The 23882-nt window shown below is 39.4% G+C and overlaps 1 protein-coding gene across 5 annotated transcripts in view; it reads left to right on the top strand.

The window, feature by feature from the left end:
* The window catches only part of ZMYND11 (zinc finger MYND-type containing 11), a 104618-nt gene extending 81009 nt beyond the window's left edge, over positions 1-23609 (top strand). For all 5 annotated transcript variants that reach the window (XM_053985804.1, XM_053985826.1, XM_053985819.1 and 2 more), the window contains 11 exons: positions 5972-6049; positions 6417-6509; positions 7965-8052; positions 9164-9219; positions 10096-10173; positions 10721-10839; positions 12666-12873; positions 14704-14772; positions 16488-16760; positions 17823-18008; positions 22637-23609. In XM_053985804.1, coding sequence (XP_053841779.1) covers positions 5972-6049; positions 6417-6509; positions 7965-8052; positions 9164-9219; positions 10096-10173; positions 10721-10839; positions 12666-12873; positions 14704-14772; positions 16488-16760; positions 17823-18008; positions 22637-22759 — 1371 coding nt within the window. In that variant the 3' untranslated portion in view covers positions 22760-23609. The remainder of the gene's footprint in view (positions 1-5971; positions 6050-6416; positions 6510-7964; positions 8053-9163; positions 9220-10095; positions 10174-10720; positions 10840-12665; positions 12874-14703; positions 14773-16487; positions 16761-17822; positions 18009-22636) is intronic.
* The last annotated feature ends 273 nt before the right edge of the window (positions 23610-23882 follow it).

Consider the following 23882-nt stretch of genomic DNA (forward strand, 5'->3'; position numbering starts at 1 on the left):
CAGACAGGGTTAGTCAACTCAGTCTCTGAAGGAAGGATGTAGAAAACTTGTACATTTATTGCTTCTCTTCAGTTATATAAAACAAGGGAATTAATTTTCTTCAGCTGTTATTTTAGTACCTAAAGACTACAAAAAGTACTGCCAAAATACTAATTATTTGGAGGGGGAATAGATATATATGAAATTATGAGTAGGGGAATTTTGATCATGTTGTTGATCATTTTGATCATGGCTATTATTATTTCTTGTCTAAAGATCCAAATTAAAAAAAAATATTATAAGAAGGCAAAATTAAGCATTTTGATATATCATTTGTCAGAGAGAAATAAGAAACAGAAGGGAAGAATTAATCATGTAGTTTCGCTTGACTACTAAATTTTTTTACAATCATCTGATCAGAGATTGGTCTTCCATACATGTTCTTTGCAAGGACTTATAGCCAATTTACCTGTCATAGTCAGAGTGGGTATTCCAATATTCCTGTGGTTTATACATAGGAGACCAAAGTAATCTGTAGAGCTTAAGATATTAAACACTGTGTTGGTATCTATTCTATAGATAGGCTTTCTCTGAGTGCTGGTACTGTACTGAGCATTTCCTAGAGTACATAAAAATAAACCATTATGCAGTTCACAATCAACTTCAGGCAAAATTTGACAAGTGAGAATGACAAGCAGTGGCAAGTTAGAAGCACAGGAGGATGGAGGTTACTTAAGTGAAGTTACACAAGTGCTTAGATCAGGGGGGTTTAGGTACCAGCTGTCAGTCAGGGTGGTTAATGTCAAATACAAGGAGGGAGGAAAGAATCTGGCTTTATTGGCTTATTTCATAGCGTTATGGTAGGAGTTTGAGACCTGGATGGGAAAATATATCCTTGAAACAGTATTTGGTATGATCACACAAATAATAGTCATGGGTTGGTGGGAAAAGGGCAGTCCTAGTGTAGGACCAGTTTTAGCAGCACAGAGGCCACACCTGTGAGGTGTTAGCCCTCACCAGTCCCTCCGTGCACCCTGGAGTAAATCAGGGAGCTGACAGAGCTGGGCACTGCATAGGGACATACTGAATAAAGTAGAAAGGAATTTGTCCACAGCAGTGAGAAAACTGGGTAAGCTCCACTTCCTGCCACCTTCTTTGTGCAGATAAAAGCATATTTAATTCATACAATGCTTCATATTCAGAAAGTGCTTAATGCACCATACATGTAGAAATCAATTTGTGGATTCAGCTGTAACATTTCCAAAAGCACCTGATGCTTTAAAAAGTCTAATTTTACTGCATCTGATCATGAAAGAGGCAAATCTTAGGGCATATTTTGCTCCTGCAGAAGCTTTTCTGTGTGATGCTTAAGGCACACAGTGCATTGATTGCTCTGAGACCCATTCCATGTGCCTGCATACCTTTCTTAATGGTACAGGAAACCTGAGGACCTGAGGGTTGGAAGTTTGAGAGGGCAGCAGAGCAGTAAAGCTTTCCATATGTAGCACCAAATTCCTCTGGCAATTTAAGCCCTAAAAAAGTCCAAGGGCCAGTGTGTAAAGCAAGAAGTTTCTGAAGAGCAGTGGTGAGTGTGTATTAGACTCATACTTATAGTTCCCCTCTGCAAATAAACCCCTGGAAATCTGAATTGGTTCTGAAAATGCAACTGATGCCTTAGAAACACATATCTGTCATTGAGCAGCCTTCACATAATCCATCACTGAACTGAAATGCAGCTCTTTGATGTGTGTATACACAGGACAGGTGAGAGAGGAAGGGAAAAATATTCATTAATGGGAGATTATAGGGAAACAAAAACCTCTTTAAACAGTGCAAATATAATTTAAATGCCTATAGCTAGACAGAATGCTGGCACTGGCACCTTGCATTTCTTAGAGTTTTCCTTTTTTTTTTTTTTTCTCTTCAAATGAAAGAAAGCAACTGCAGCACAGTGGCCATTGCCACCCTGGGAGTTGAGAGCTAACTCAGAGTGCGGAGGTTTGTCACTTCCATCATCCCTGGTGCTACTGCAGGATGGTGTTTCTGGGAAGTGCCCCTGGCTTCTCTAGCTTCATGTGGTTGGTAAAGTCTTGCAGTGAAGTCCTGCACTATAAGCATCTCAGAATTGCTAAATAAGTCACACCTGCACAGTAGCAATATATTGCTACCCTCTTGAACAGCTAGGCTGTATAATTAACCTGGAATATTGAATATAAAGAACAATGTAACCTTCAGGTACCAGCTTCTAAGAAACAGATGTGCTGCAGAGAATAAGGCTCATAGAAGGTATTTCCTGCACCCACAAGAAAAGAGTCAGGCTGCAGGCTTGGCCTTTCACCTACCAAATCTCATTAATCTCCTACATGAGGATTGCTGTTGGGAAGGCTATTACTTCACTCCTTCATCCCCTGTCTAAACACATAGGCCTGACCAAGTCTTTCAGTTTACCTTGATTCAAAGCAGGAGGTTTGCAGATTTCTCTGTAGCAGGGTGTGACAGGAATTGTCCCTGCTGCAGGTTAACCCCAGCAGGCAGCTAAGCACCACAGGGCTGCACGTCCACATCTCCTCAACTCCCAGCTGAGAAAGAAAACAAAACAAAGGTGGTGCAAGGGCGGTCACTCCCCACCCTCATGGATAGATCAATGCCCAGACAGTTCCCAAGTTAAAGATGGCTAAATTCCCCCTAGGCCCCCTCCTCTTCCTTTCTATTGCTGAGCAGGAGGTTATATGGCATGGAATAGCTCTTTGTTTTGTGCAGGTCATCTGCCTTGTTGTGTCTTCTCCCAGCCTCTTGGGTTCTCCCCAGTCTGTTCACTGTGGGCACAGCAAGAAACTGCCAAGGCCTTTGCACTGTGCAAGCACTGCTCAGCAGGAGCTGAAACATCCATGTCTTACCAACACTGTTTTGGTCACAAATCTAAACCACAACACCACACAAACTGCTGTGAAGACAATTACTTTCATCCCAGACAGACCTGCTACAGTCCTATATTACGATAATTTATCCCACAAATAGGTATCTAAAAGTATAAGGATCCTGACATTTTGGGGGCTGGATTGAATCTCAGCAGTCTCCTTGAAACAAACTTGAACAAGGTTTCCAGTAGAGTATCTTAGTAGATCTGACAGGGAAAAGAAAGTGGATCTTGCCACTATCATTGTTTTTGTTTCCTGAAAGTAGGAAATTAGAAGACCTAATTTTCATTTATATTTGCTTCTACATCACTCTGCCTATAAAGGGGGATCTGAAAGTGGGTATATTATCTTGTGTCAGAGCAATATAAATAGATTTTATGCAAATCATAGTCCCCATCTAGTATTATCTATTTTCTTGCTTTAAGTGGCTCTAGGTTGACAACTCTGAGAACACTACAAGTCTTCAAAATACGAAGGAGGGTTTTTTAATTAAAAACTTACACATTTTCCATTATAACTTCCAAAGAATGTGTGAATGCTACCTCCTAAATGGCTAATTATTGTTGAAAAGTGAATGAAGTGCTTGAAATGTAACTGGCTTTCTACAAAGGGTGAGCAACCTTGCCATAAAAAGACATTTTGCTGGCTCATAGGCTCCAATTCCCTAAATTTATTACCTTTCAAAATTTAGTAGAGGAACATGGAGATCAAGTTTTTCTTAAAATAAACCAGTGTAGGGAATTGAAGGAAAAGTGGAAAAATTAAAGTTTGCCAGAATTGGCAAGTTAATTATATCATTTTCATTGGTGCTTAAGATGATACTAATTGCTGACATCAATAACTATACAAAGCCAGCTATCTATCTTTTCTTATGATCTCAAGGATAAGACTGTAAACCATCTATCTCAACAGTCTCTTTCAAACTGTCTTGCCCAGCAGGGCATGAAAAATGGTTCACATGAATTCAGAAATACTTTCAAAGGATGATAAATTCCAGAGCCATGTCAGAAAAAGAGGTGCAGGACTAGTCAGTGCATGTGAGTTTTATTGTGTCTTTATAAGTTTCAGTCTTTTAAAATGCTGTGTCATTAGCAAGCACGCAGCACTCCAGTGCCTGAAATGACAAAATGACAGCAGTGTTTCATAATGCAGATAATTTAATGCACATTTGGGTTTTCATTTGCAGTGGCAATGTTGGTTTATGAGAAACTGAGTAGGTGATTTGAATTCCAGCAGAATGCACGTTTCTCCTGGTGGTCAGAGTGAAACATGAATATACAGAATATGATTCAGATATACAGTGCAGGATAAATTCTCTGTCAGTCCAGAGTTTCGAAGGAAGGTCAGGCAACCATTAATATTATGAAAATAATGCTTAAAGGGACTGTAGGTTTAGAAAAACCTGGGGCTGGCCCTTTCCACAAGAGAGAGTTTGTCCCAGTCAGGAGGAAGCTGTAGTGTTGTTATGCACAATGCAGTGCTGAGTAGGTTGGTGACCGAACTGGTATTTCAGCACAGTTTGGAATGATTCTAATCGCTGTTAAGCAATCAAATGAGCGGCTTTGCAGGTAGTGCTGTGTACAGTTTTGTTTCAAGAAAGGTAGTAAGTACAATCCTGAGAGGTATAGGTTGCAAGTTTGCTGTAGCACAGAGGAACAGCCTGTGGTTTTCAGTGTCCTCAGTGTCTTGTAGGAGGAATATGAACAGGGGACACACAATCAAATCCTATCGGCTTTTTTTGTGCTAATGTGTAATTTTACTCTTGCCAAGTAAATTTGTAAAAGCAGGTGCTCTGTACTCAATGTGTGTGAGCCCTATGTCCAGAGTCATATATAAGTAATTCAATGAAAAATAGCACACTTCTAGTAACTGATAATTTTTAAGCCTATTTTATTTACATGTTAGAACATGGATTCATTTTTTTCTTGTGTTTGCTAAGTAACCATCATCTTCACAATTATGTGGATCTTGCTAAAGACCATCAGATTTTGAGGATGCAGGTGTAACTGAGCCAGTTTGGTCCATACAGTTTGCACACAAGTGGTGAAATGAACCATGAGAAGAGGAGAAAGCCTGGCAGTCAGTGCACAAGGAGGTGTGAGGAGGACTGAATGCCTAGCAGGAGATGTGAGCAGTTAGAAACACTTCAGGGAAATAGACCTGGAGCCCATGCTGTTGTTTCACTGTGCTTTTGTTTTGGAGAGCTACTGTAGGTGAAAGCAGGGAGGAGGTAGCACTTTGCAGACAGCTGTTGTAGGGCTCTGCAGAGCTGTGCACAGCTGCTGTGAGCTGGGATTGGAAAGGCTGCTTTGTAAGAGCACATTAGGCATTTGCAGAGAGACACCTTCTCTCTAGCAGCACATTTTCAGTATGCAGGGCTTCCCACTAACCTGGTTATACTTTGAAGGGTGGGGTAAGTCTTTATAATAGTCTAAGACGAGAGGGAAAAACTCTGGATCCTGAACTGCTAAAAAGTAGTGATCTGTGTTCCAGAATCTGGGTTACATTTTGTTAAGGAAGAGCCACAAAGCTCCCAGACTGCTATGTTTCTTGAGCAGTAAAAAGTGCTCTGAGTTTCTACTGGCTAGAGCCAATTTGTCTTCCTCCCAGATGGTGTCATTTTGCTTAGTAAGCACAAAATTTGTAGCTGGTACAGGATATTATTTTTAAAATTATTTCTTATTTTACTAAAATTATTAATGCCTTGCTAATAAAAAGACCATTAAATAAATTTTCAGCTGCTCCCTAAAATGACTTTCTTCATTGCTTTATTCTAATTAGACACTTTTTTATGAGAGGTTTTTGACAAACTACTATGGATACAAGTGGAAATAAAACTTGCAATTTTTCTATAGCTGAAGTTCTCAGCCCAGACATAATTCAAAATAACAGATATAGTCATAGTGGCGTGTTAGTGTTACTAACTTCTCAGAAAATATTTTCCCTAAGAAATAGTGTTTTATGTGATTCAAAGTTACCTTTTCAAATAAGGTGTTAATGCAGAGAAGATGTTTATTGGCTGGATTTTGAAGTCAAGTTTAAAATACTAATATGATCCTCTTTTTCTTTGGCAGAGTATCAAGAAGAAAAACACAAGTAAACAAGAGATGAGCACATACCTGCGGTTCATCGTGTCCCGCATGAAGGAGCGGGTGAGTCTGAGCGGGGAGCTTTGCTCAGTGCTGTGCTGCACTGCAGAGCATCACTGTGGTTGCCCACCTGTGACTGTACAGGAAGGAGGGCTACAGGAGGGTGTTTTTTATTTCTCCTGTCATGAACACTCCTGTCATACACTTACCAGGCCTTGAGGTTTGGATCAGTGTCACCAGGTTATGCCACGGGCCCGTGGCTGCTCTGACATGGACACGTTTCAGGTCTGAGACACACCTGATCTCATGGGTTTGCCCTTGTGTAGTCCCCACCTGAAATATTCCAACCTATTGCACTTTCTAATCATCTTTTATGTGTTTTAAGCAGATTCTAAATGCAGTAACAAACACTGTCTCATGGTCCTTTCAGGCTATAGATCTAAACAAGAAAGGGAAGGACAACAAACACCCAATGTATCGAAGGCTGGTGCACTCAGCTGTTGATGTTCCTACTATACAGGAGGTAGAGTGACTTGCTTTCTAACTTCAACACTGGTTTTGGTGTCTTTTAATAGTGAAAGTCTAAAAATTCCTAATCCTGTTTAATTCTCTTTATGATCAGTATTTCAGTTTTGTATCCAGCATTAGATACGGAAGCTTAACATGTCAAACTTTTCCTCATAAATAGGTAATTGAGTGAAACCATTTTCAGTGGTGCCTGGTTTTCAGACAGAGTATCCTCAATTCCTTTTATACTAAGGTTACACTAGCATCTGCAGGTAGCTAAAGTCTTCAGAGAAATTATTGTTTAACTAAATCAGTGAATATAGATTCAAGTGCCTATGTGTGCTTCTTTACCCAATGTTTTTGACCATATTCTGATTTCAGTCATGCCTTTGTGTGATGTCAGCTTTATAAACATCTAAATGATTCATAAAGAACCAATCACTTTGTTGATCATGAAAAACCAGACTCACCCAAAACATCTGTTTTGCATTAATTGTTCCAAAAATAAAGTACTAATAAATATATTGTCCCTTTTTTCTGAGCCAAAGGTCTGATCATGACTCAGATAAATCAACTGCACATGACCATAATAAACAGGATATTCATCTTTACTCATTCCTGCAACTGGATTGCTAGGCAGTGCTGTGGTATATCTTGCCCTTTACAAGCACAGATGTGAAGAGCCTTTGTTTTATTATTAAAATACACAAATAAACAATAGCTTCACTGACAGTATTGGAGACCAGCACTGCTGCTTGTCTAGAAGTGCTGGCAACACTGGTTGAGCCTGAAAATAGGTCAGGCCTTTCTTTCACTCTGTCAACTTCTCCTGCTTCCATAGAAGGTCTTTTGGCTTTGATAGCATTCTACAAGATGATGTTGGTTTTTTTTGATAATTGGAATTGTCATAGAGGTTCTTGAGAGAGCACAGCTGAAAATGCTGCATTCCCCATTGGACAAAGCCATACTAAGAAAATGAATTGCATGGCTCCATGTAGGCATTTTTTATGAGGTTGGAAGACTGGGACAATCAGCTTTCATCAGATAACACAGACTGTCAAGTGAAGATCCTGGAAGCTCAGTCCTGAAAGGCAGTCAACATTGATTTGAAACTAGCTGATATTTTAAGGTACAAAATGTTCAACTCAGGGAACATATTTCAGTTTGAACAAATGTTCTGTGCCACACCTTACACTGCAGCTACTGCAGCTTCACCTTGTTACAACCAGGAAAACCTTTTTTAAACTTGGTCAAGTATTAAAGGATCTGTTTTACTTCTGGGCATTGTATAAAGGGCAGCCAGTGCTCAGGTACTAACAAAACAAAGAGTTGTAAGTATTCCTCTTGTATGCAGGAAAAGCAGTGTCTGATCTATGTTGCATAATGCAGACTTCTGTGAAAGCTTCTCTGCATAAAGTAGGTAGAGCACTTTGAAGAGTTTTCTCACAGCCTTGTGTTTTCTTTTGTGTAGAAAGTAAATGAAGGAAAGTACAGGAGTTATGAGGAGTTCAAAGCAGATGCTCAACTGCTTCTACACAACACAGTGATTTTCTATGGAGGTAAAATACTATATTTACTGTTTGCCTTGTTTGATTTGTCTTTATTTGTAGGAAACTCACAAGTCCAGGATGAATTTGGTATTAATTAGTCTTAAGTGTGAATGAGATAATTTGAAAGCCCATAAAAATCAAAGTGCATAAGGACTTTTTAGGGTCTTTTCTGGCCCACCTACTACAGAACTATTTTCATCCTCCCTGACTAAACCTCTTAGTGAGAATTACACTTTTTCCATTCTTCTTCTTCAGCAAAGCCCTAAGTCAGTCTATACTGCAGATTTTTGCCAATATACATATGTTATCCTAGGGCAGGGTTTTCTTTGCTGTGTCAGCAGGAGCATGTGCTATAGACATATTTCTTTTACTTTTGGGCAATATCTGCCATATTGTGACAGCAAATGTAGCTACATCCACACCAGGAGTGTGCTGCTGGTGCAGTGGGGAGGTACAGCCATCAGAGAAGCTGCCAGGCACTGGGAAGGTAATGAGTGACTGATTGGAAGGCAAAAAACACCACCACCATGTCCAGAAGCTGTAGCCAGGTCCTGTTTTCCAGAGCCACCATCTCAGGAAGGATGTAGTTCTCCACTGCAGACGTGGCCCCCATCAGGGGGACTGGGAGGAGAGTGGCACCAAGTCTGTTTGCAGCCCCAGGAGATTCACACTGTGGCAGGTGGGGAGAGATGTGAATATGCCAAGAGAGGAATACAGGGAGACTCAGTGATAAACAGTCTGTGAAGCAGCACTCAGAACACAGAGCAGAGAGGAGAGGTTTTAGGACATCTGCAGTGTGACATTAAGACACAAGCAGAGAAAGGAACTGAACCCATACTAAGAGCAACTGTGTCTCCCTGCTGCTGCTCCTCCTCAGATACGTACTTGCATTGTTCAGTGTAAAAGCAGTATTGTGGCATATAAATATGACACAGAAAACAAATATTGAACTGATTGTTAGAAAATTTTAAATGGAAGGACTGCTCAAGCGATTAAATTATGTTTTTTCTTCTTAAGCATGACAATTATAGCATGAAAGTCACAGCAATGAGAGCTGCAAATCTTTGTGATCACTGTGATCATACTGTGATTGTTTATACCATCTATTTTTAATTTATAGCGGACAGTGAACAAGCTGATATAGCAAGGATGCTTTACAAAGACACCTGCCATGAAGTAAGTACTACCAAGTAACCAAGATGTAACCAAGATACTTGATTTTCATTTCAAAACCTAAGAAATTATTCTTCATATTACAAAAAAAAAAAAAAAAAAAAAAAAAAAAGCATGTGAAATTGAATTATAAATTTCCTCCACAGCAGAAAATTATAAATTTCCTCTAGCAGCAGATTCAGAATTCCTTTTACTTTTTCTTTAGGTTTTTTTGTTTGTTTGTTTGTTTGTTTTGTTTTGTTTTGTTTTGTTTTGTTGGTTGGTTGGGTTTTGTTGTTGGGGTTTTGTTGGTTTTTTGGGTTTTTTTTTGCAACTAGATGATAATTTTAAAAACACTGATATTCAAATTTTAGTTTTAAAAATAATAGAGCAATACATATTTGGACTAGAAATATTTACTTAAGTAAGTTATTATTATAATAACTTAGTAAGTTATTATTATAACTAATATAACTAATATTTAGATTCCTACTAAATTCTGTAATTGTCATAAAAATATTTCTCCATATTCAGGGGAGACCAAAAAATACAGCTGAGGATCTGGCACACTTTCTCCTTTTGTACAGTTGAATTACTTCTTTCAAAATGTACTTTAAATATTTGATGAATTTTAAGAACTGTTCTTTGCATTTCATCTATAATAGATCATTAATATGTCAGTTAGTCTTCTCCCTCTGCCTTGGTTTTCTGAAACATGAATGACGTTTCTTCAGGTTGTCTTTCAGCCTCTCACAGCCCACCTTTAGTTTGCATGGGCAGAAATAACTCCACCAAACTAGCAAGCAGGGCTGAAAAATTTTACTACTTAGGGAGAGGGATGCTACTGAAATCACGTAAATAGGATTTTTTTTGCTTATTTACCATTTTTTTGTTTTTCAGCTGGATGAACTGCAGCTTTGCAAGAACTGTTTCTATTTGTCAAATGCGCGACCTGACAATTGGTTCTGCTATCCTTGTGTACGTTGCTGACACAGATTTTTATTTGTTTTCTTTTCTGTTTGAAAGCCTGCAGTTTTGGTGTCATTAATGCATTGAATATTCCATTTCAGAGGGCTTGTTTCAAAAGCATGGTTAAGACTCTGTAAGCCTGGATATTTTACACAAGTGAAGTGTTGATTGAAGTTCAAAGCTGTAACAATGTAGGTTATAAAACTTGGGTATCAGCCAGTTACAACAGTTTCACAAGAAAATAAGGAGCTTACAGAACTAAAACTTTGCTCCTGAATGAAACTAGAAAGACAAGTTAATTTTTAGGCTGCTTAAGATCTCTGTTTTCAATAGACGGTTGCGCCCTTTTCAGACTTCGCGGTTTTGGGGTTTTTTTTTAAGTTGATCCAAGCAATCTATCTAACAAGGAAATGTAAGAAGATAAAAATGAAGATAGCACTAGACACAAACAGTAACCATACTTTTAAGGTACTAGCATATTATCACAGCAGAATATTTGTGGGAGATAGCAATATAATATTTCATATCCACTAATAAATACAACTTTTTTTTCCAGATACCTAATCATGAGTTGGTTTGGGCCAAAATGAAAGGCTTTGGGTTTTGGCCAGCCAAAGTCATGCAGAAAGAGGACAATCAAGTTGATGTTCGCTTTTTTGGCCATCACCACCAAAGGTAATTTATTAATTCCATGTGCTGCTTTTTACAACAATTTACAAGAATTTATCTCATCTGTCATGTTGTAAATCCTGGTTTAGCTTGTTGCCAACATTAGAAATACTGAATACTTTGCCATAATTGTTTCAGAAGATTTAAATTTCAGTCTAACACATCTGAAGTGTCTAAATTCAGTGGCTTAGAGGTTCTCTTTCCACAGTTGCCAGAAGGATGTTCCTTAATGCCATTTTAATTAAAAACAGTAAGTGAACTTCAGCTGTTTCTTCAAATGTGTAGCAGTCTCCTAATCCAGGCCAAGGTGAAAACTGGACAGAAATGTACTCCTTCCACCAGCAGTATTGACTTCAGGCAATTTCTCATTTGAGCTGAGGCACTACAATTTTGTGGTTTAGTACCATGATATATATCACAAATGTTTGTGTCTCACTGCTAGAACATTGACAGGCCTCCTGCTGGGAGCCAGTTTGCAGTTTCAGAGAATCCCTCTTTACATTGGTAACTTGTCTCTTAGAGATCAGATTTTTGTTCTCTCTCCAGCTGGTTGTTCAACATTTGGGAAGTTTGTAGCACTGTGACAGTGGATGTACTGGTTTGGATTATTTTACTGTTTTATTTATATGCCTATAATGTGAGGAGAAGAGACATTTCTAAATTAATTCATGGTTGTTGGGAGATGGTATATTTTGGTGCATCCCAAAAGGACCTAGACAATTCAGTAATAGAGTTTTAGTTACTGTTTATTTAAATTGCTTTCATGTAACTTTCACAGTATGTAACATCTTTTCACTTTTTATATGAACTACCAAAACTTTCTAATAATTATAAAGTGAGTTATAAAGATCTTTACTGGTGCCTCAGTCACAGAATGTTTTCACCTTGAATCTGTTCATGTATACAGTTTAATTTGTTAGTTATCTTTGGCTTTAAGTTCACACAGTTTTAAATTACTTAGTAAAGTATCCTGGCACCTGTGGGATGAGGTGCTTGCAATTTCTTAAATGCATGCTGATACAAAAGGCAAAGGATGTTTAACTGCAGTGCCATTGCTTAGTTACTGTGCTGGGCTTGGACAAAAGGCCAAACTCCTGGTTGGTATAAATTGGCATTGTTTCTTTGTCTTTACTCAAATTAAATATATATTGCAAGAATCAAGAATCTTTTCACAAACATGTCATTTGTTGAGTATTTAATCTGTTAGGCAGATGTGCCTGGCAGTGACTCTATATCCAATGTCCAATGTTGCCTGGTGCTTGGTATAACCTTTCAAAATGTCAAGACCTGCCTATCTAACTCTCTGAGGATTCTCTGAACATATTTAAGTGGACAAGGTAACTTTGGAACCATGTTACTGCCATGAATTCCAGTCCAAAGAAGTACAGCAGTCCCCATGGAAGTTCAGTCCTGGTAGACAAGGGCCCAGGACACAAAATTCAAGGTGATGAGTTGGTGCATTCCTTGACAGTTTTAGGAAAGAGGTCAAGAGCTGAATTGGATTAGCATAGGAACCTTCAGTAAAAAAAAAAATCTGCGTCTGAGGGCATTTAGCAAGAGAACAGGTAAGAGATGGTGCTGGGGAAGGTTTGTGGCTCATCAAAAATGAGACTTTTAGCCATAGCACCAACAGCTAATGAGTATTTATAATAACAAAAATTAACAGCATGCAGTCCATTTTTTTCGAATGTGTTGAGTTTAAAAAAAAAATCAAAAAGGAATTGTCAGTGATTGACCATTGTGAAAAACTACTTTTGAAGTCAATTTCTCAGGTTGAGATCCTTCACCTGTATTTCATGTTTCTGAACCTGTCTGTTCTGTGTATTCAAAAGGGCCTGGATCCCCTCTGAAAACATTCAAGACATCACAGTTAACATCCACCGGCTGCACGTGAAACGCAGTATGGGATGGAAGAAGGCCTGTGATGAACTGGAGCTGCACCAGCGTTTTCTTCGTGAGGGGAGATTCTGGAAATCAAAGAATGAGGACAAAGGGGAAGAGGAGGCAGAGTCAAGTATCTCTTCCACTAGCAATGAGCAAGTGAGTGCCGCTACAATATTAGCAATTGGGGCAATTCATTAAGGAGTACAAAGACGTGTTTTTGATTAATGTGCTGTTAATTAGCCTTGTGCTCTGTCTGCAGGTTTGTGAGGACAAGAAGGTTCAAGGGCTTAGCCTCCCTATCACTTATTCTCCCTATCTCCCTTATATCCCTATCTTGCTATCAGTAATAGCAAGAATATAGATTTTCCTCTTTCCTCAGTTTCTTGGATGACCTTTGTGAAGTTTCAAAGCACTTGTCATGTACAGCACCTTGATGAGACAGATCAAGATTTCTAAAGTTAAATAGGAATGTTCAAGTCAAATGTCACAGATATCAGATGGACTGCAACACTACCTTCTTGGAGCCCTATCAAGGGACAGCCCTGTGGCTGCTCAGCCTTTTCACAGCTAGAGTATGTTCACTTTGAGCTCTATTCTGCCTTCAGATCCACAAGTAACACCAGCCATGACATTTTCAGCAGGTCCAACTGAAGTTAGGTGCAAATGTTGTACTTGAGGACCACGTGACCAGCAAATGATTAAAGTAATAAAAAATAATTCTGCAAAACAAGAAAAATTACATTGTCTTAACAAAGAGCACAAATGGCCAAGATCCAAAACTTTGCATTTCCACATTGACATTCCCTTATCATAGCTGATCTTTATTAATCATTCATTGTCCAAGAGGGTGTTATATATTCACTACTTTTCAAAGTTTGCAGGATGCTTCTCTGTATTTTTAGCAGCCCTTTCCCTGGCAACATCTTTCCTCATTTAAAACCACTATCCTTCCTCTAAGTCTGTATTCAAAAAAATTGGTGTATTTTGACCCTCTTCCTTTGTCTTTTTGTCAAACAGGTCTATCACTCAATCTAGAACTAAAAATGTAAAAGTTTATAAACCTCTATGTTGTGGTGGGAGGTTGTTCCTTATCAAAGTGGTTTTTAGGGGTTTTTAGCCTTTGTAGCCCATTTATTTAAAGTCTTGTGTGCTGTCATACAACAGCCTGTTGGTAAAACAGGAAAATCGTCACAAATAAAAGATAACTGATATTTCCCTATTTTTCCAGAAGTGTCAGTCACAGGGTCTGAAGTGTCCATTTACATATTTTCTCTATGATGCCAATTATTTATCCATGACTTGGCTAATGCTTATACCTGTTTTACTGGTTTCCCAGATACAGGAACACAGGAGTAGCCATCAAACTCCCTGTTCTGCTGTAGTCTGCAATATCCTCTTACTAAGACTAGCTAGTACTGCATGCTTCAAAAGCAGGCATAAGACCTTCTCTACAAGCACTGTAAGATAATTACCATCCACTTAGATCTCATCCTTGTTTCTACTGCGAGACTGACTTTTATTCTAAAGCATAAAGTTCCATACACCTCCAGTTATAATCCACTCTGGATGATCTTACCATATTTACATACTTATATTCTCTTTATAATCACTGCTGTCTTCTGGATCCAGCAAGATCTGATTTCTAAGTATGGGTCACTGATATCAGAATATCTCAGAAAACAAATGTTTGAACTTGTGTGTGCAATGGAGAAAGGAATTATTAAGAGTATTTTAGCAAATGCATGTTGAATGGTAGAACTTGTTCTTTAATTTTGTTCCTTCATGCAGTCATAGTCATCAGTGATAATGTAGAAAGTTTATTGTGTGCACTTCTCATTTAAGAACATTTCATTAACATTTCTATTTGATACCCTAAATAATTGCAAATAATGACAAATAAAAGCCACATCAGTCATGTTACAATAAAAGCCACTTACATGAACTGTTTTTTGAGTTGATTCAACATGCTTTTCTTAATGTTCACAGCTGAAGGTTACTCAGGAACCAAGAGCAAAGAAAGGACGACGTAACCAGAGTATGGAACTCAAGAAAGAAGTGAGTAACCTCAATTACTGTGTTTATAGAGATAGCAAAGTACAAAATGTCTGAATTTTTAATAGACATTCCTTCAATTTCAGTCATCTTTTAGTGATGTTACAGTATTAGCCTTGGAAGTTCCAGTCCCACAGCTTGGTACTCCTTGCTGACAAGTGTAACTGTGCCTCCCACATGCAAGTAATGTGTGTCATCATGAGAATACCCTGTATCGTGAATACAGCAAGCCAGCTTACAACATTTCTTTTTTAATAACAAATTCAGGATATCAGTGAGTCCATGAACAGCAGAAATTAGGAAGTTCAATCGAAGCTATTAAGTTTATGAACTACCTTACCCACTTTGCGGGGCTTCCCCGTGTATCCCGCTTGCGGGATCAGGGAGCCAAGGGCTGCGCTATTGCGCGTGTACACAAGGGGGCACTTGCGGAGAGAGCCGTAAATCTGTTCCCGAGCCGCCAAGGACTTTTCCTGGCCTCCTTCCAGCTGCCCGAGGAACGCTGAGAAACATTTGCACATATGTGTGTTCCCTGCCAGAGTACTCGGGATGCCAGTGCAGAGCAGGGTGCAGATACTGTAGCAGCACAGCTCTCTGTGGTGGCTGGAATAGGGACATGGCCACTGCTAATTCCCGGGCAGCTGCCTTCCCATTGTACCTGATCCTGCAGGAGGAGGATTGACATGCCATGGATGTCATGGATGGGGGCAGTGACACAGTCGGTGCTCCCTGGGGCACAAACTTTGTTTGAGTGCAAGACAGGGAGATTACAGGAGATGTCTTGCCATTCTTACTGTGTTTTCTGTCAAGCAAATGCTGTAATTTGCTTCATATATTTATGTCTTAACATTTGCCTTCTTGGCTCTGATCAGTGATCCAGAAGTCAATCACAGTGACCTCTTAGAGAGTAATTGATTGCAAAAGGGAATACACAGCCTTTTGAATGATGTGAGCAGTGCCTCATCACACAGACAAGCACAAAGTCCAGTCCTGAACAAGGCTTTGTCTCTACACTGCTAAATGAGCATTAAAACATCTAATTTTAATAAAAAAAAATATCATTTCTATCTTCAGACACTTCAAATAGCAATAAACATTTCCAGGAGTATAACTTCAATCTGCTCTAAAGAGCAGGAGCAATTGGTGTTACATTGTAATAACACAGGCAGCTAAATTCAGCAGAGTACACTACAGAAACAGTGACTTCTTTCTTGATAATTGTGTAATTATACAGAGCTTCTGTGGTCATCCAAGTCTAGTTCCATATTATTGGAAGCAAGATGTAGACTCTCATTAGCCTTTCATCTTCAAAGGACCTTTGAAGTACTGATCAATCTTTGCAGCACTTCTGTGGAGTCAGTGGAATATCACAGACTCCAGTGCAGCCTGTTGGGTCAGAGTAAGCCCAGAGTTTGCCAAAACAATGCAGGAGCTTAGGCCATGCAACTACAGTCTCTTTAGGCAGAATATTGTGGGGGAAAAATATCTCTAGCAAACCTCTAGTAATCCCAAGGAGTCGGCACAGCCTCCAAGGTTTTTCATACTTTTGGGGAGGTGAGGCTGGCTGAAGTCAGAAAAGCCTGACCCAAGAGTCTTCCCACTCTCAAGCTGGTTTTCCACAGGGATCCCACATTTTTTCTTCAGGGGGAACTGATCAGTTAACAGGTTGACTTGTTCTATTTTGATATCTGATTTACAAGTTTGTTCTTTCTCTGCAGGAGCCAGAACCTGAAACTGAAGCAGTAAGTTCAAGCCAGGAAATTCCCACAATGCCTCAGCCCATTGAAAAAGTTTCAGTCTCAACTCAGACCAAGAAGTTAAGTGCCTCTTCTCCAAAAATGCTGCATCGGAGCACCCAGACCAGTAATGATGGAGTGTGTCAGAACATGTGCCATGACAAATACACCAAAATCTTTAATGATTTCAAGGACAGGATGAAAGCTGATCACAAAAGAGAAACTGAGAGAGTTGTGCGAGAGGCAGTGGAAAAGGTAACACTTGTTGAACACCACCTACCTAGATTGAGGAGAGGCGATTTTGGGGATTTTTTCACATTCTTTTCTATTTTTGTAACAACCACTCTTACCAAAATGAATAAAAAATGTTTTCCAAAAAGACCACATAAAAATAGTCTCCATTATTGCTTTTTTAGACCATTTCTATACCAATAAGCCTACTTTAAACAGAAAACTCTTGGCTTTTTTGATTCTTGTCCAGTGAAATCAGTTTGTGATCCAAAACTGAAACTAATTGTTCATTCATGAGTATCTGTTTCCAAAGCCTTTCTCTCCATTGTTAAGTGTGATTCTAAACAATGTCATTGTTTAACTGCTAGTCATAAATAATTCTTTTGTCCATCTTCTGACCTAAAGATCAAATCGGGTCACTGAAATTTGTTTGAATTTTCTTATCTAATAATAACTTGTTTAAAATTCAATGTCTAAGCTTGACCTGGTCACCTTTGGCTAGGGCAATTTGGAGGATGATTTGTCTGACCTCACTTAAGTTCCTGTCTTAAGATAAGATGAATTTCCTTCTGGATGAAGGACTGTGAAATGAACCTAGGCAGTTCAAGTGTTAATCCTGTAGGATTAAGACACTGAACATTTAGATACCTGAGCAGGTGCAGAGGAACCTCACAGACAGTGAATACTAAAAGGTACCTCTTAATGAACTCAGAGATGTTCTATTTTGTATTTTCCATTGTGCACTTGCTGTAGATTTATATGCAGTTGTAGATTTGGAAAAAACAAAGTATTTTTTAAAGAGAAATTAATAAATTTATGAACTTATATGCAAATATGCATAGAACTTTTTTAGCTGTTATTGTAGATGCCTAGCAGAGTAGAAATACAGTGACATTCTTATTTTGATTAAATCTGATTTTGTTATATCTCTAATTGAGTAATTTTTATTTCCTAAATAGGAGAAATCTCTAATTAGGTGACCTCCACCTGCATCAATAATAGAGGTTTGAAGAGTAGAGGTTTAAATGAGACACTTTTAATTCCAATAGCTGTCCCTTGACTTCTTTTGCTGACTGTCTTTGGCAGCTGCGTACAGAGATGGAAGAAGAGAAAAGGCAGGCTGTAAACAAAGCTGTGGCCAACGCACAAGGAGAGATGGACAGAAAATGTAAGCAGGTAAAGGAGAAGTGCAAAGAAGAATTTTTAGAAGAAATAAAGAAACTAGCAGGTCAGCACAAGCAACTGATTTCGCAGACCAAGAAGAAGCAGTGGGTAAGTGTCAAAAATTCATCACAAGAGAGTAAGTGGAAATGTATAATGCATCCTGCAGGCAATTGAAGGGATTTCTTCCTTGCTTTTAACTGAACTGCTCTTTCATTGGTCTTTAAGCATTAAGGCTTTTTCCTTCATATTGCTGTTTCAAATCTTCTTCAAACTTGTTGTTCTGATTACTTGCCATCTTAATTTGTTAGTGCTAACAGCAACACCTTCTCGAGTCCAATCAGATCTTAGAATCAAAAATATTTTTTTCTAAATGCAGTTTTACTCCGTATAAACATGCTTTCCATTATGTTAACACTTCTTGGATCTTGAGACCTCAGAGGGTACAATATCTGGCTGCATCAATTTGGATTCCCCTGCTAATAAGGCTGTTAGTGATATCCTTTTTGGCCTTTTCCTCTCCTTGCTTTTTCTATAGCTCTTTTATATTCCTTTATATTTAAAACACAGCATTCTGAAATGTATTCCTCTCTTGTTTGGTCCTTAAGTGCAAATCTGCAGCATCAGCTACAAAAACCATGTTGGTGTGCCCTCTAGAAACGTAGAAATAGACATCTAACTTACTGTTCTGTTACACACCACAAACTTTTCCCTGCTTTTATTTGGACTGTGGCTGGTGTTTTCTCAGGCTGGAGTGTGTCCTCCCACATGGCTGTACAGCACTTAGCCAAACACTGCAAGATCCATAAACTGTGCTGCTTGCTAGGAGCAGAGTGCAGGTGAAAACTGCTCAGCTCAGGATCTGGGACCTGGCACACGCACAAACTCTGCTATTTCGTTGTTAACTTTCACAGAACAGGGGAGCAAAAGCCGTCGCTGAGGAAGTTACACAGCACTGTGACACCTGCCTGTAACACACAGAAGGGTGGGCACAGGATTGTAGCACTGGTGGGGCTGGAAAGGAGCAGGAGCCTCTAGGAGATGGCATGAGCCAAGGGACAGCCAGTCCTGCCACCCCCCTGCAGCCCCGTTTGCCTTCTGCTATAAAGGGCTGTTTTGCTGCTGCACAGCCTCATTAGTCCCTGTGCTTACATGAAACAATGGTCCCTGCAGGGAAAACTCTGCTCTGAAGAAGAGTGGAAAAAATACTCAGGCGAGGCAGTCGGTCGCTGACTATCACAGTTATGAGTTTGGTTTTTGGAAAGAGAATAATTACTTCAAATGCCAGAGCTCCTGTAGAGTCTTCAATTCTGTTCCTCACAGAAGTTTTATTGTGGGTGTTAGGATGGTGCAGTGCTTGGGTCTCTGTCAGTAAGAGAATTCCTCCCTGTCTACCTGTCTCTGCAGACCAGAGAAGTTGTTTTTGACTGACTTGAACGAGATACTGTGTTCAGTATGTCACCAGCTGCTGTGTGCATGTGCTTTTCTGTGGCACTGGAGAGGGAAATGGAATTGCCTTTGCCCACTATAAAATACGGCAAATTAGCTCTGTTCTGTCAGAAGTGAAGAGCACATATGTGAACCATTGTCACCATTCAGCTGACATGCAGTAACTCGGGCACAATAACATCATTGTGAGGCTGGACTCTTAGCTCTAGCTGCTTTTTGGTGGTTTTGAAGGTAGAATTTTCAAAAGAGACTTACTGGAGTTATCTGCTCCAATGTGCCTTTACTATATCCTTCAGACTAATAAAAAAATGCCCTGGTACCACATCACTGAATTTATTAATGAGGGCATAAAGCTTCTCTACTGAACAAAACAATCAAAAGATAGAAAGAGTATTTGACAATCTTGCCTACTTCTGTGGCCTCAAACTATCTGTCAATCACCACCCTAAATGAAGGCATCATGCAGGCAGCTGGTTTGCATGTGGCAGGAGAAGGAGGGTCAGGATAAACACCTCTGCATTCAAGCTGATGGATCTGCCTGCCAACACACAGCCCCAGGCAGCTGGACTTGGTCCAATTACACAACTCCCCAGTGATTCTTCCTTCAGTGGTACTAATGACAGTCCCTGGTGTGTCGTACTGCACTTGTACACTGCTATTATAATGATACCTCCTTACCAAAATCTCATGTAATTAACACACATACTAAATTAGTTTTGGTGGCTTTGCTTTTTAATTAGGAGCAGAGACCTCAGGTTTTGTGTAATGCTGATGTCTATGCTTGGGAATACAGCTGCTATTATTCACACTGTATTTGTCTTTTTCTCATACCTAAAAAACAAGTCCAGTTGGGACAAAGGGATCATTTTGCTGGTGGTGTACAGGGACAGGAGATGTGCTTCCAGCCCTCAGAAGACTAATGAATAGTTAAAGAATAACAGTTCTTCTTTCTCTAGGTGGTCACAATTGGCTTAGCCCAATTTCATTTTTATACTTTCAGAAAAAATTGGTTTAATACAGATACCTCAAGTAAATAGCAAACAAAAGGAAGAAATGTAAAGGCAGCAGTAACAATAATGAGATTATGCAGCTCCATGGCCTCCAAGGTTCAGGCTGGAGTGTTGGTCTTGATAATGTTTCTGTTTTAGTTTCTCTAAGTTCTTTTATTTGTGTATAAGACTTACTTAAATTGGTGCATAGATTGTTTTTCCATTGACAGCTTTTAACCTTTTTTTCTCATTCAAATTTATTTACACATATATTTATTTTAACTTGCAACAGGTGGTCTTTAAGTGAATGAGCATTGTCTGATGTGTACTGTCTGAAACAAAACCCCAAGTGATTGATAACGTTTAGAAAGAGGAAAATACAAAGAAAAGAGGAGGCCTGAGGCCAGCTGGCATTTTGCCTCCAGTGCCACATGTGCTGGCACCAGCACAGATGACACTATTTTCCTTTTGTAAGTGGAGATTTACATCCCACACTTATGGCCAGCATATGTAAAGGGAAGTGCAGGACCCACAGATCAGTTGTCCTCTCCTGTCATAGCATTTTTTGATCTCTCCAAGCCAGCAGATGTGAATTTGGTCTCTGGGCTGAGGCCCGTGCTGTACATAATGGAGAGAGCCACAGCTGTTCCCTGCACCTTTCCAGCAGATGATCCTAATGGCTCCCACAGGCTTGTGGGCAGCCAGCAACATGAAAAACCAGGAAAACTGCTCTCGAGAGGACACTTGTTTGCAGACGTTTTTACAAATAAACTTCTCAGGAGCTAAATTATGAAAGGAAAATGAAGAGGTTCCCTTCTCACACAGCTAGGGCAGTCCCTTTATTGCTGATGTAAATAAATGGTTATCAGTTTAGCCAATGTAAATGTTGGCTTTCTTGGATCTGTCTTTCAGTACTGTGAGTTGTTGTGGTTTTTCTTTTGAGGCAGTTGGGTTTGTTTCCTTTGTAATTCTCTGTTTTATTAGCAAAGCTGTAGCTAGACAGGACATAAAAAATAAATTGTGTGTTATTCTGTGGTTTGATAGCAGCCTGCACAGACTGTGTGATATCCCTCCCCCTGTTCCCCATCATGCAATAAGCATTTCAGACTGGATTCCTAAAGATGCCTCCTGATTTTGAGCAGACCAAATTCAGAAAGACAAATTTAAGGCCATTAGAAGCTGACTCTCCAGGATGCAGAAGTATAAATGGTACCTTAAGCAGCAATGCCACCTTACTTTATGCAGTTTTGTCAAAATAACAGTTTATGCTTTTGCAGCACTGCCTTAAAGGGGCATAAACCTGCCTGAAGACAGGGCATGCTGTTTCTGGAGCTGCTGTACCTCCTTGATGGCCACCCATGGTGCTGACCAGCGTGTTGCATTCCCTTCCTTACTTCCTCAGGGGCCACAGGGTTATTTTCCAAGTAGCTCTTCCAGCTATCAGAAAGCTGGGGGTGTTCTCTGTGTTCCAAGGTAGAAATCTTTGCTGCAGCTTTCTCCAGAACCAAATAATTCTGTATAAATCATAGGCTATGCAGCATCTTTCTTTCAGGAGTTTTGTGCAGTGCTGGCAGGCACGACAAAGGGCAAGAGCCCAGGTAGCCAACCTGTATATTACAGGCCTTCTTGGGTTTATCTAAGGCTTGGAGGAAAAAAACACTTTTTTGATCTTCTCAGTAGCACTGATGGAGCACAAGGTTTTCCCTTCAGGAGGTGGCAGTGCTGGCTGCCAGTCAGCAAACCCTGGTGACAGCAGTGTCCTTACAGGCTGACCCTAGATGGGCTACAACAAACCAATAATTCTTGTCTCTTGGGACGTTATTGTTGTGACTTTTGAGATTTTCTAAACCAAAAGGATCTTCCCCAGCAACCTCTGGACAAGTCAGGCTTATAAAGAAACCTCAGAAACACTGATTTTCAAGCCTGTGCAGAGCCTGTTGTGCCAGCAGCGCCTTTTGATTTATTGTGGCTTTTAAGACATAGATCAGGGTGCTATTACACAAATGTAGGGTAAAAGATGGTTCCTGCGCTGTGTGCCTGAAAAATGTCACTCCACCATTCTGAGAGATGAGTTTTCTTAAGTGAGAGATGATTTTTTGAAAAGCAATAATCCAGACTCTGGAAAATAGGAAAGCATTGTGTGGGTTTGCTGAAGATTGCTGCTTCACTCAGCACGTGTGAAAAATGCCTGGATGCCCCCGAGCATAAATAAGAGGAACGTTGCTCTGCACGTGCTGGTGTGTGCAGGGGTGAGGAGGGATCCTGCCAGGGGGGTAATCCCATCTCATTTGTTCTCCCCAGTGCTACAACTGTGAAGAGGAGGCCATGTACCACTGCTGCTGGAACACTTCCTACTGCTCCATCAAGTGTCAGCAGGAGCACTGGCATGCTGAACACAAACGTACCTGCCGCAGGAAAAGATGAAAGAGTTACTCCTCCCCTAGAGCACCACCCCAATGATTGCTATTCTCAGACAGAGCGGTTTTTGTTTCAAAAAAAAAAAAAAAAAAAAAAGCCAAAATTGTTTAGAATTTGCTTCCCATTTTGCACCAGCCTTTAAACACTTTTCTTAGAAGAAATTTTGCACAGTTATTTCAGTCTTCTGTTAAAAATGCTCCTCCAAAATTTTGTCGGCAAAATTAATTGAATATCTGTTGGAGCAGGTTACTTCAAATAATTTTAAACTAGAGGATTTGTTGCATTTTCAGCAAATTTTAAGACATTTTTAGGTTTTACAGAGATTTTAATCTTTAAAAACAGCAGATCTAAAAACAGAAAAAATGATGCAAGTTTAACAAAAGTTTAACATGTTTAAAAAACATTTAAAAACTAGTTCTGAATGTAAGAAGTACAGAACTGTTTCAGAAAAACGAAGCATACTACCTTGATGTAACATTTATTTCTTAACCTTGTTGAGCTGGTTTTGTTCAGCTTAATTTTACTGTTTAAAGGCATTATCTATTGGTTATACCAGTGGGTACATGATTGAATTTAGGGAACAGGGTTGACACAGCAGGTGCTAGTCCTGCATATTTTTTCTTAAATATTTCCCGACTGTGTTTTATTTTCATTATTTCTTTTCAATATATAACTTTTATAACAAAATATTAGCTTTGATCTTGTAGTTTAAAATCACAGGGAACTGGGGTAATCTTTTACTGAGCTGGATCTTAGAGAAAAATGAATATTTAAATTTTGAAGTTTGCACATTTCGTCTTTGTTCTAACATGAGTGCTTATAACAAGAATAAGAAAAGCCAAAAAAAAAAAAACAACAGACAAACAAAAAACCCAACTACCTTTATTCATACTTGGAATTTTGAGGCATACAAATTACTTTATTGCGCCCCCCTTCAGCCTCCCAATTCAATGTCATTTGACCACCTCTGATCTGGTGTCACCTGGTCCATTGTAACTGATAACAAAAGGAGAAAAAGCACTTAAGTTTCACAGAAGCCGTTATGTTTGTAGTAATGGGTCATTGCCTAATAATGAGCTCCATCACTGTACTCAGAATGAAGAATAATGCATGTTAATTTTCTTGTATT

Source organism: Vidua macroura, chromosome 1 (assembly GCF_024509145.1).
Source record: "Vidua macroura isolate BioBank_ID:100142 chromosome 1, ASM2450914v1, whole genome shotgun sequence".
Taxonomy (NCBI): domain Eukaryota; kingdom Metazoa; phylum Chordata; class Aves; order Passeriformes; family Viduidae; genus Vidua; species Vidua macroura.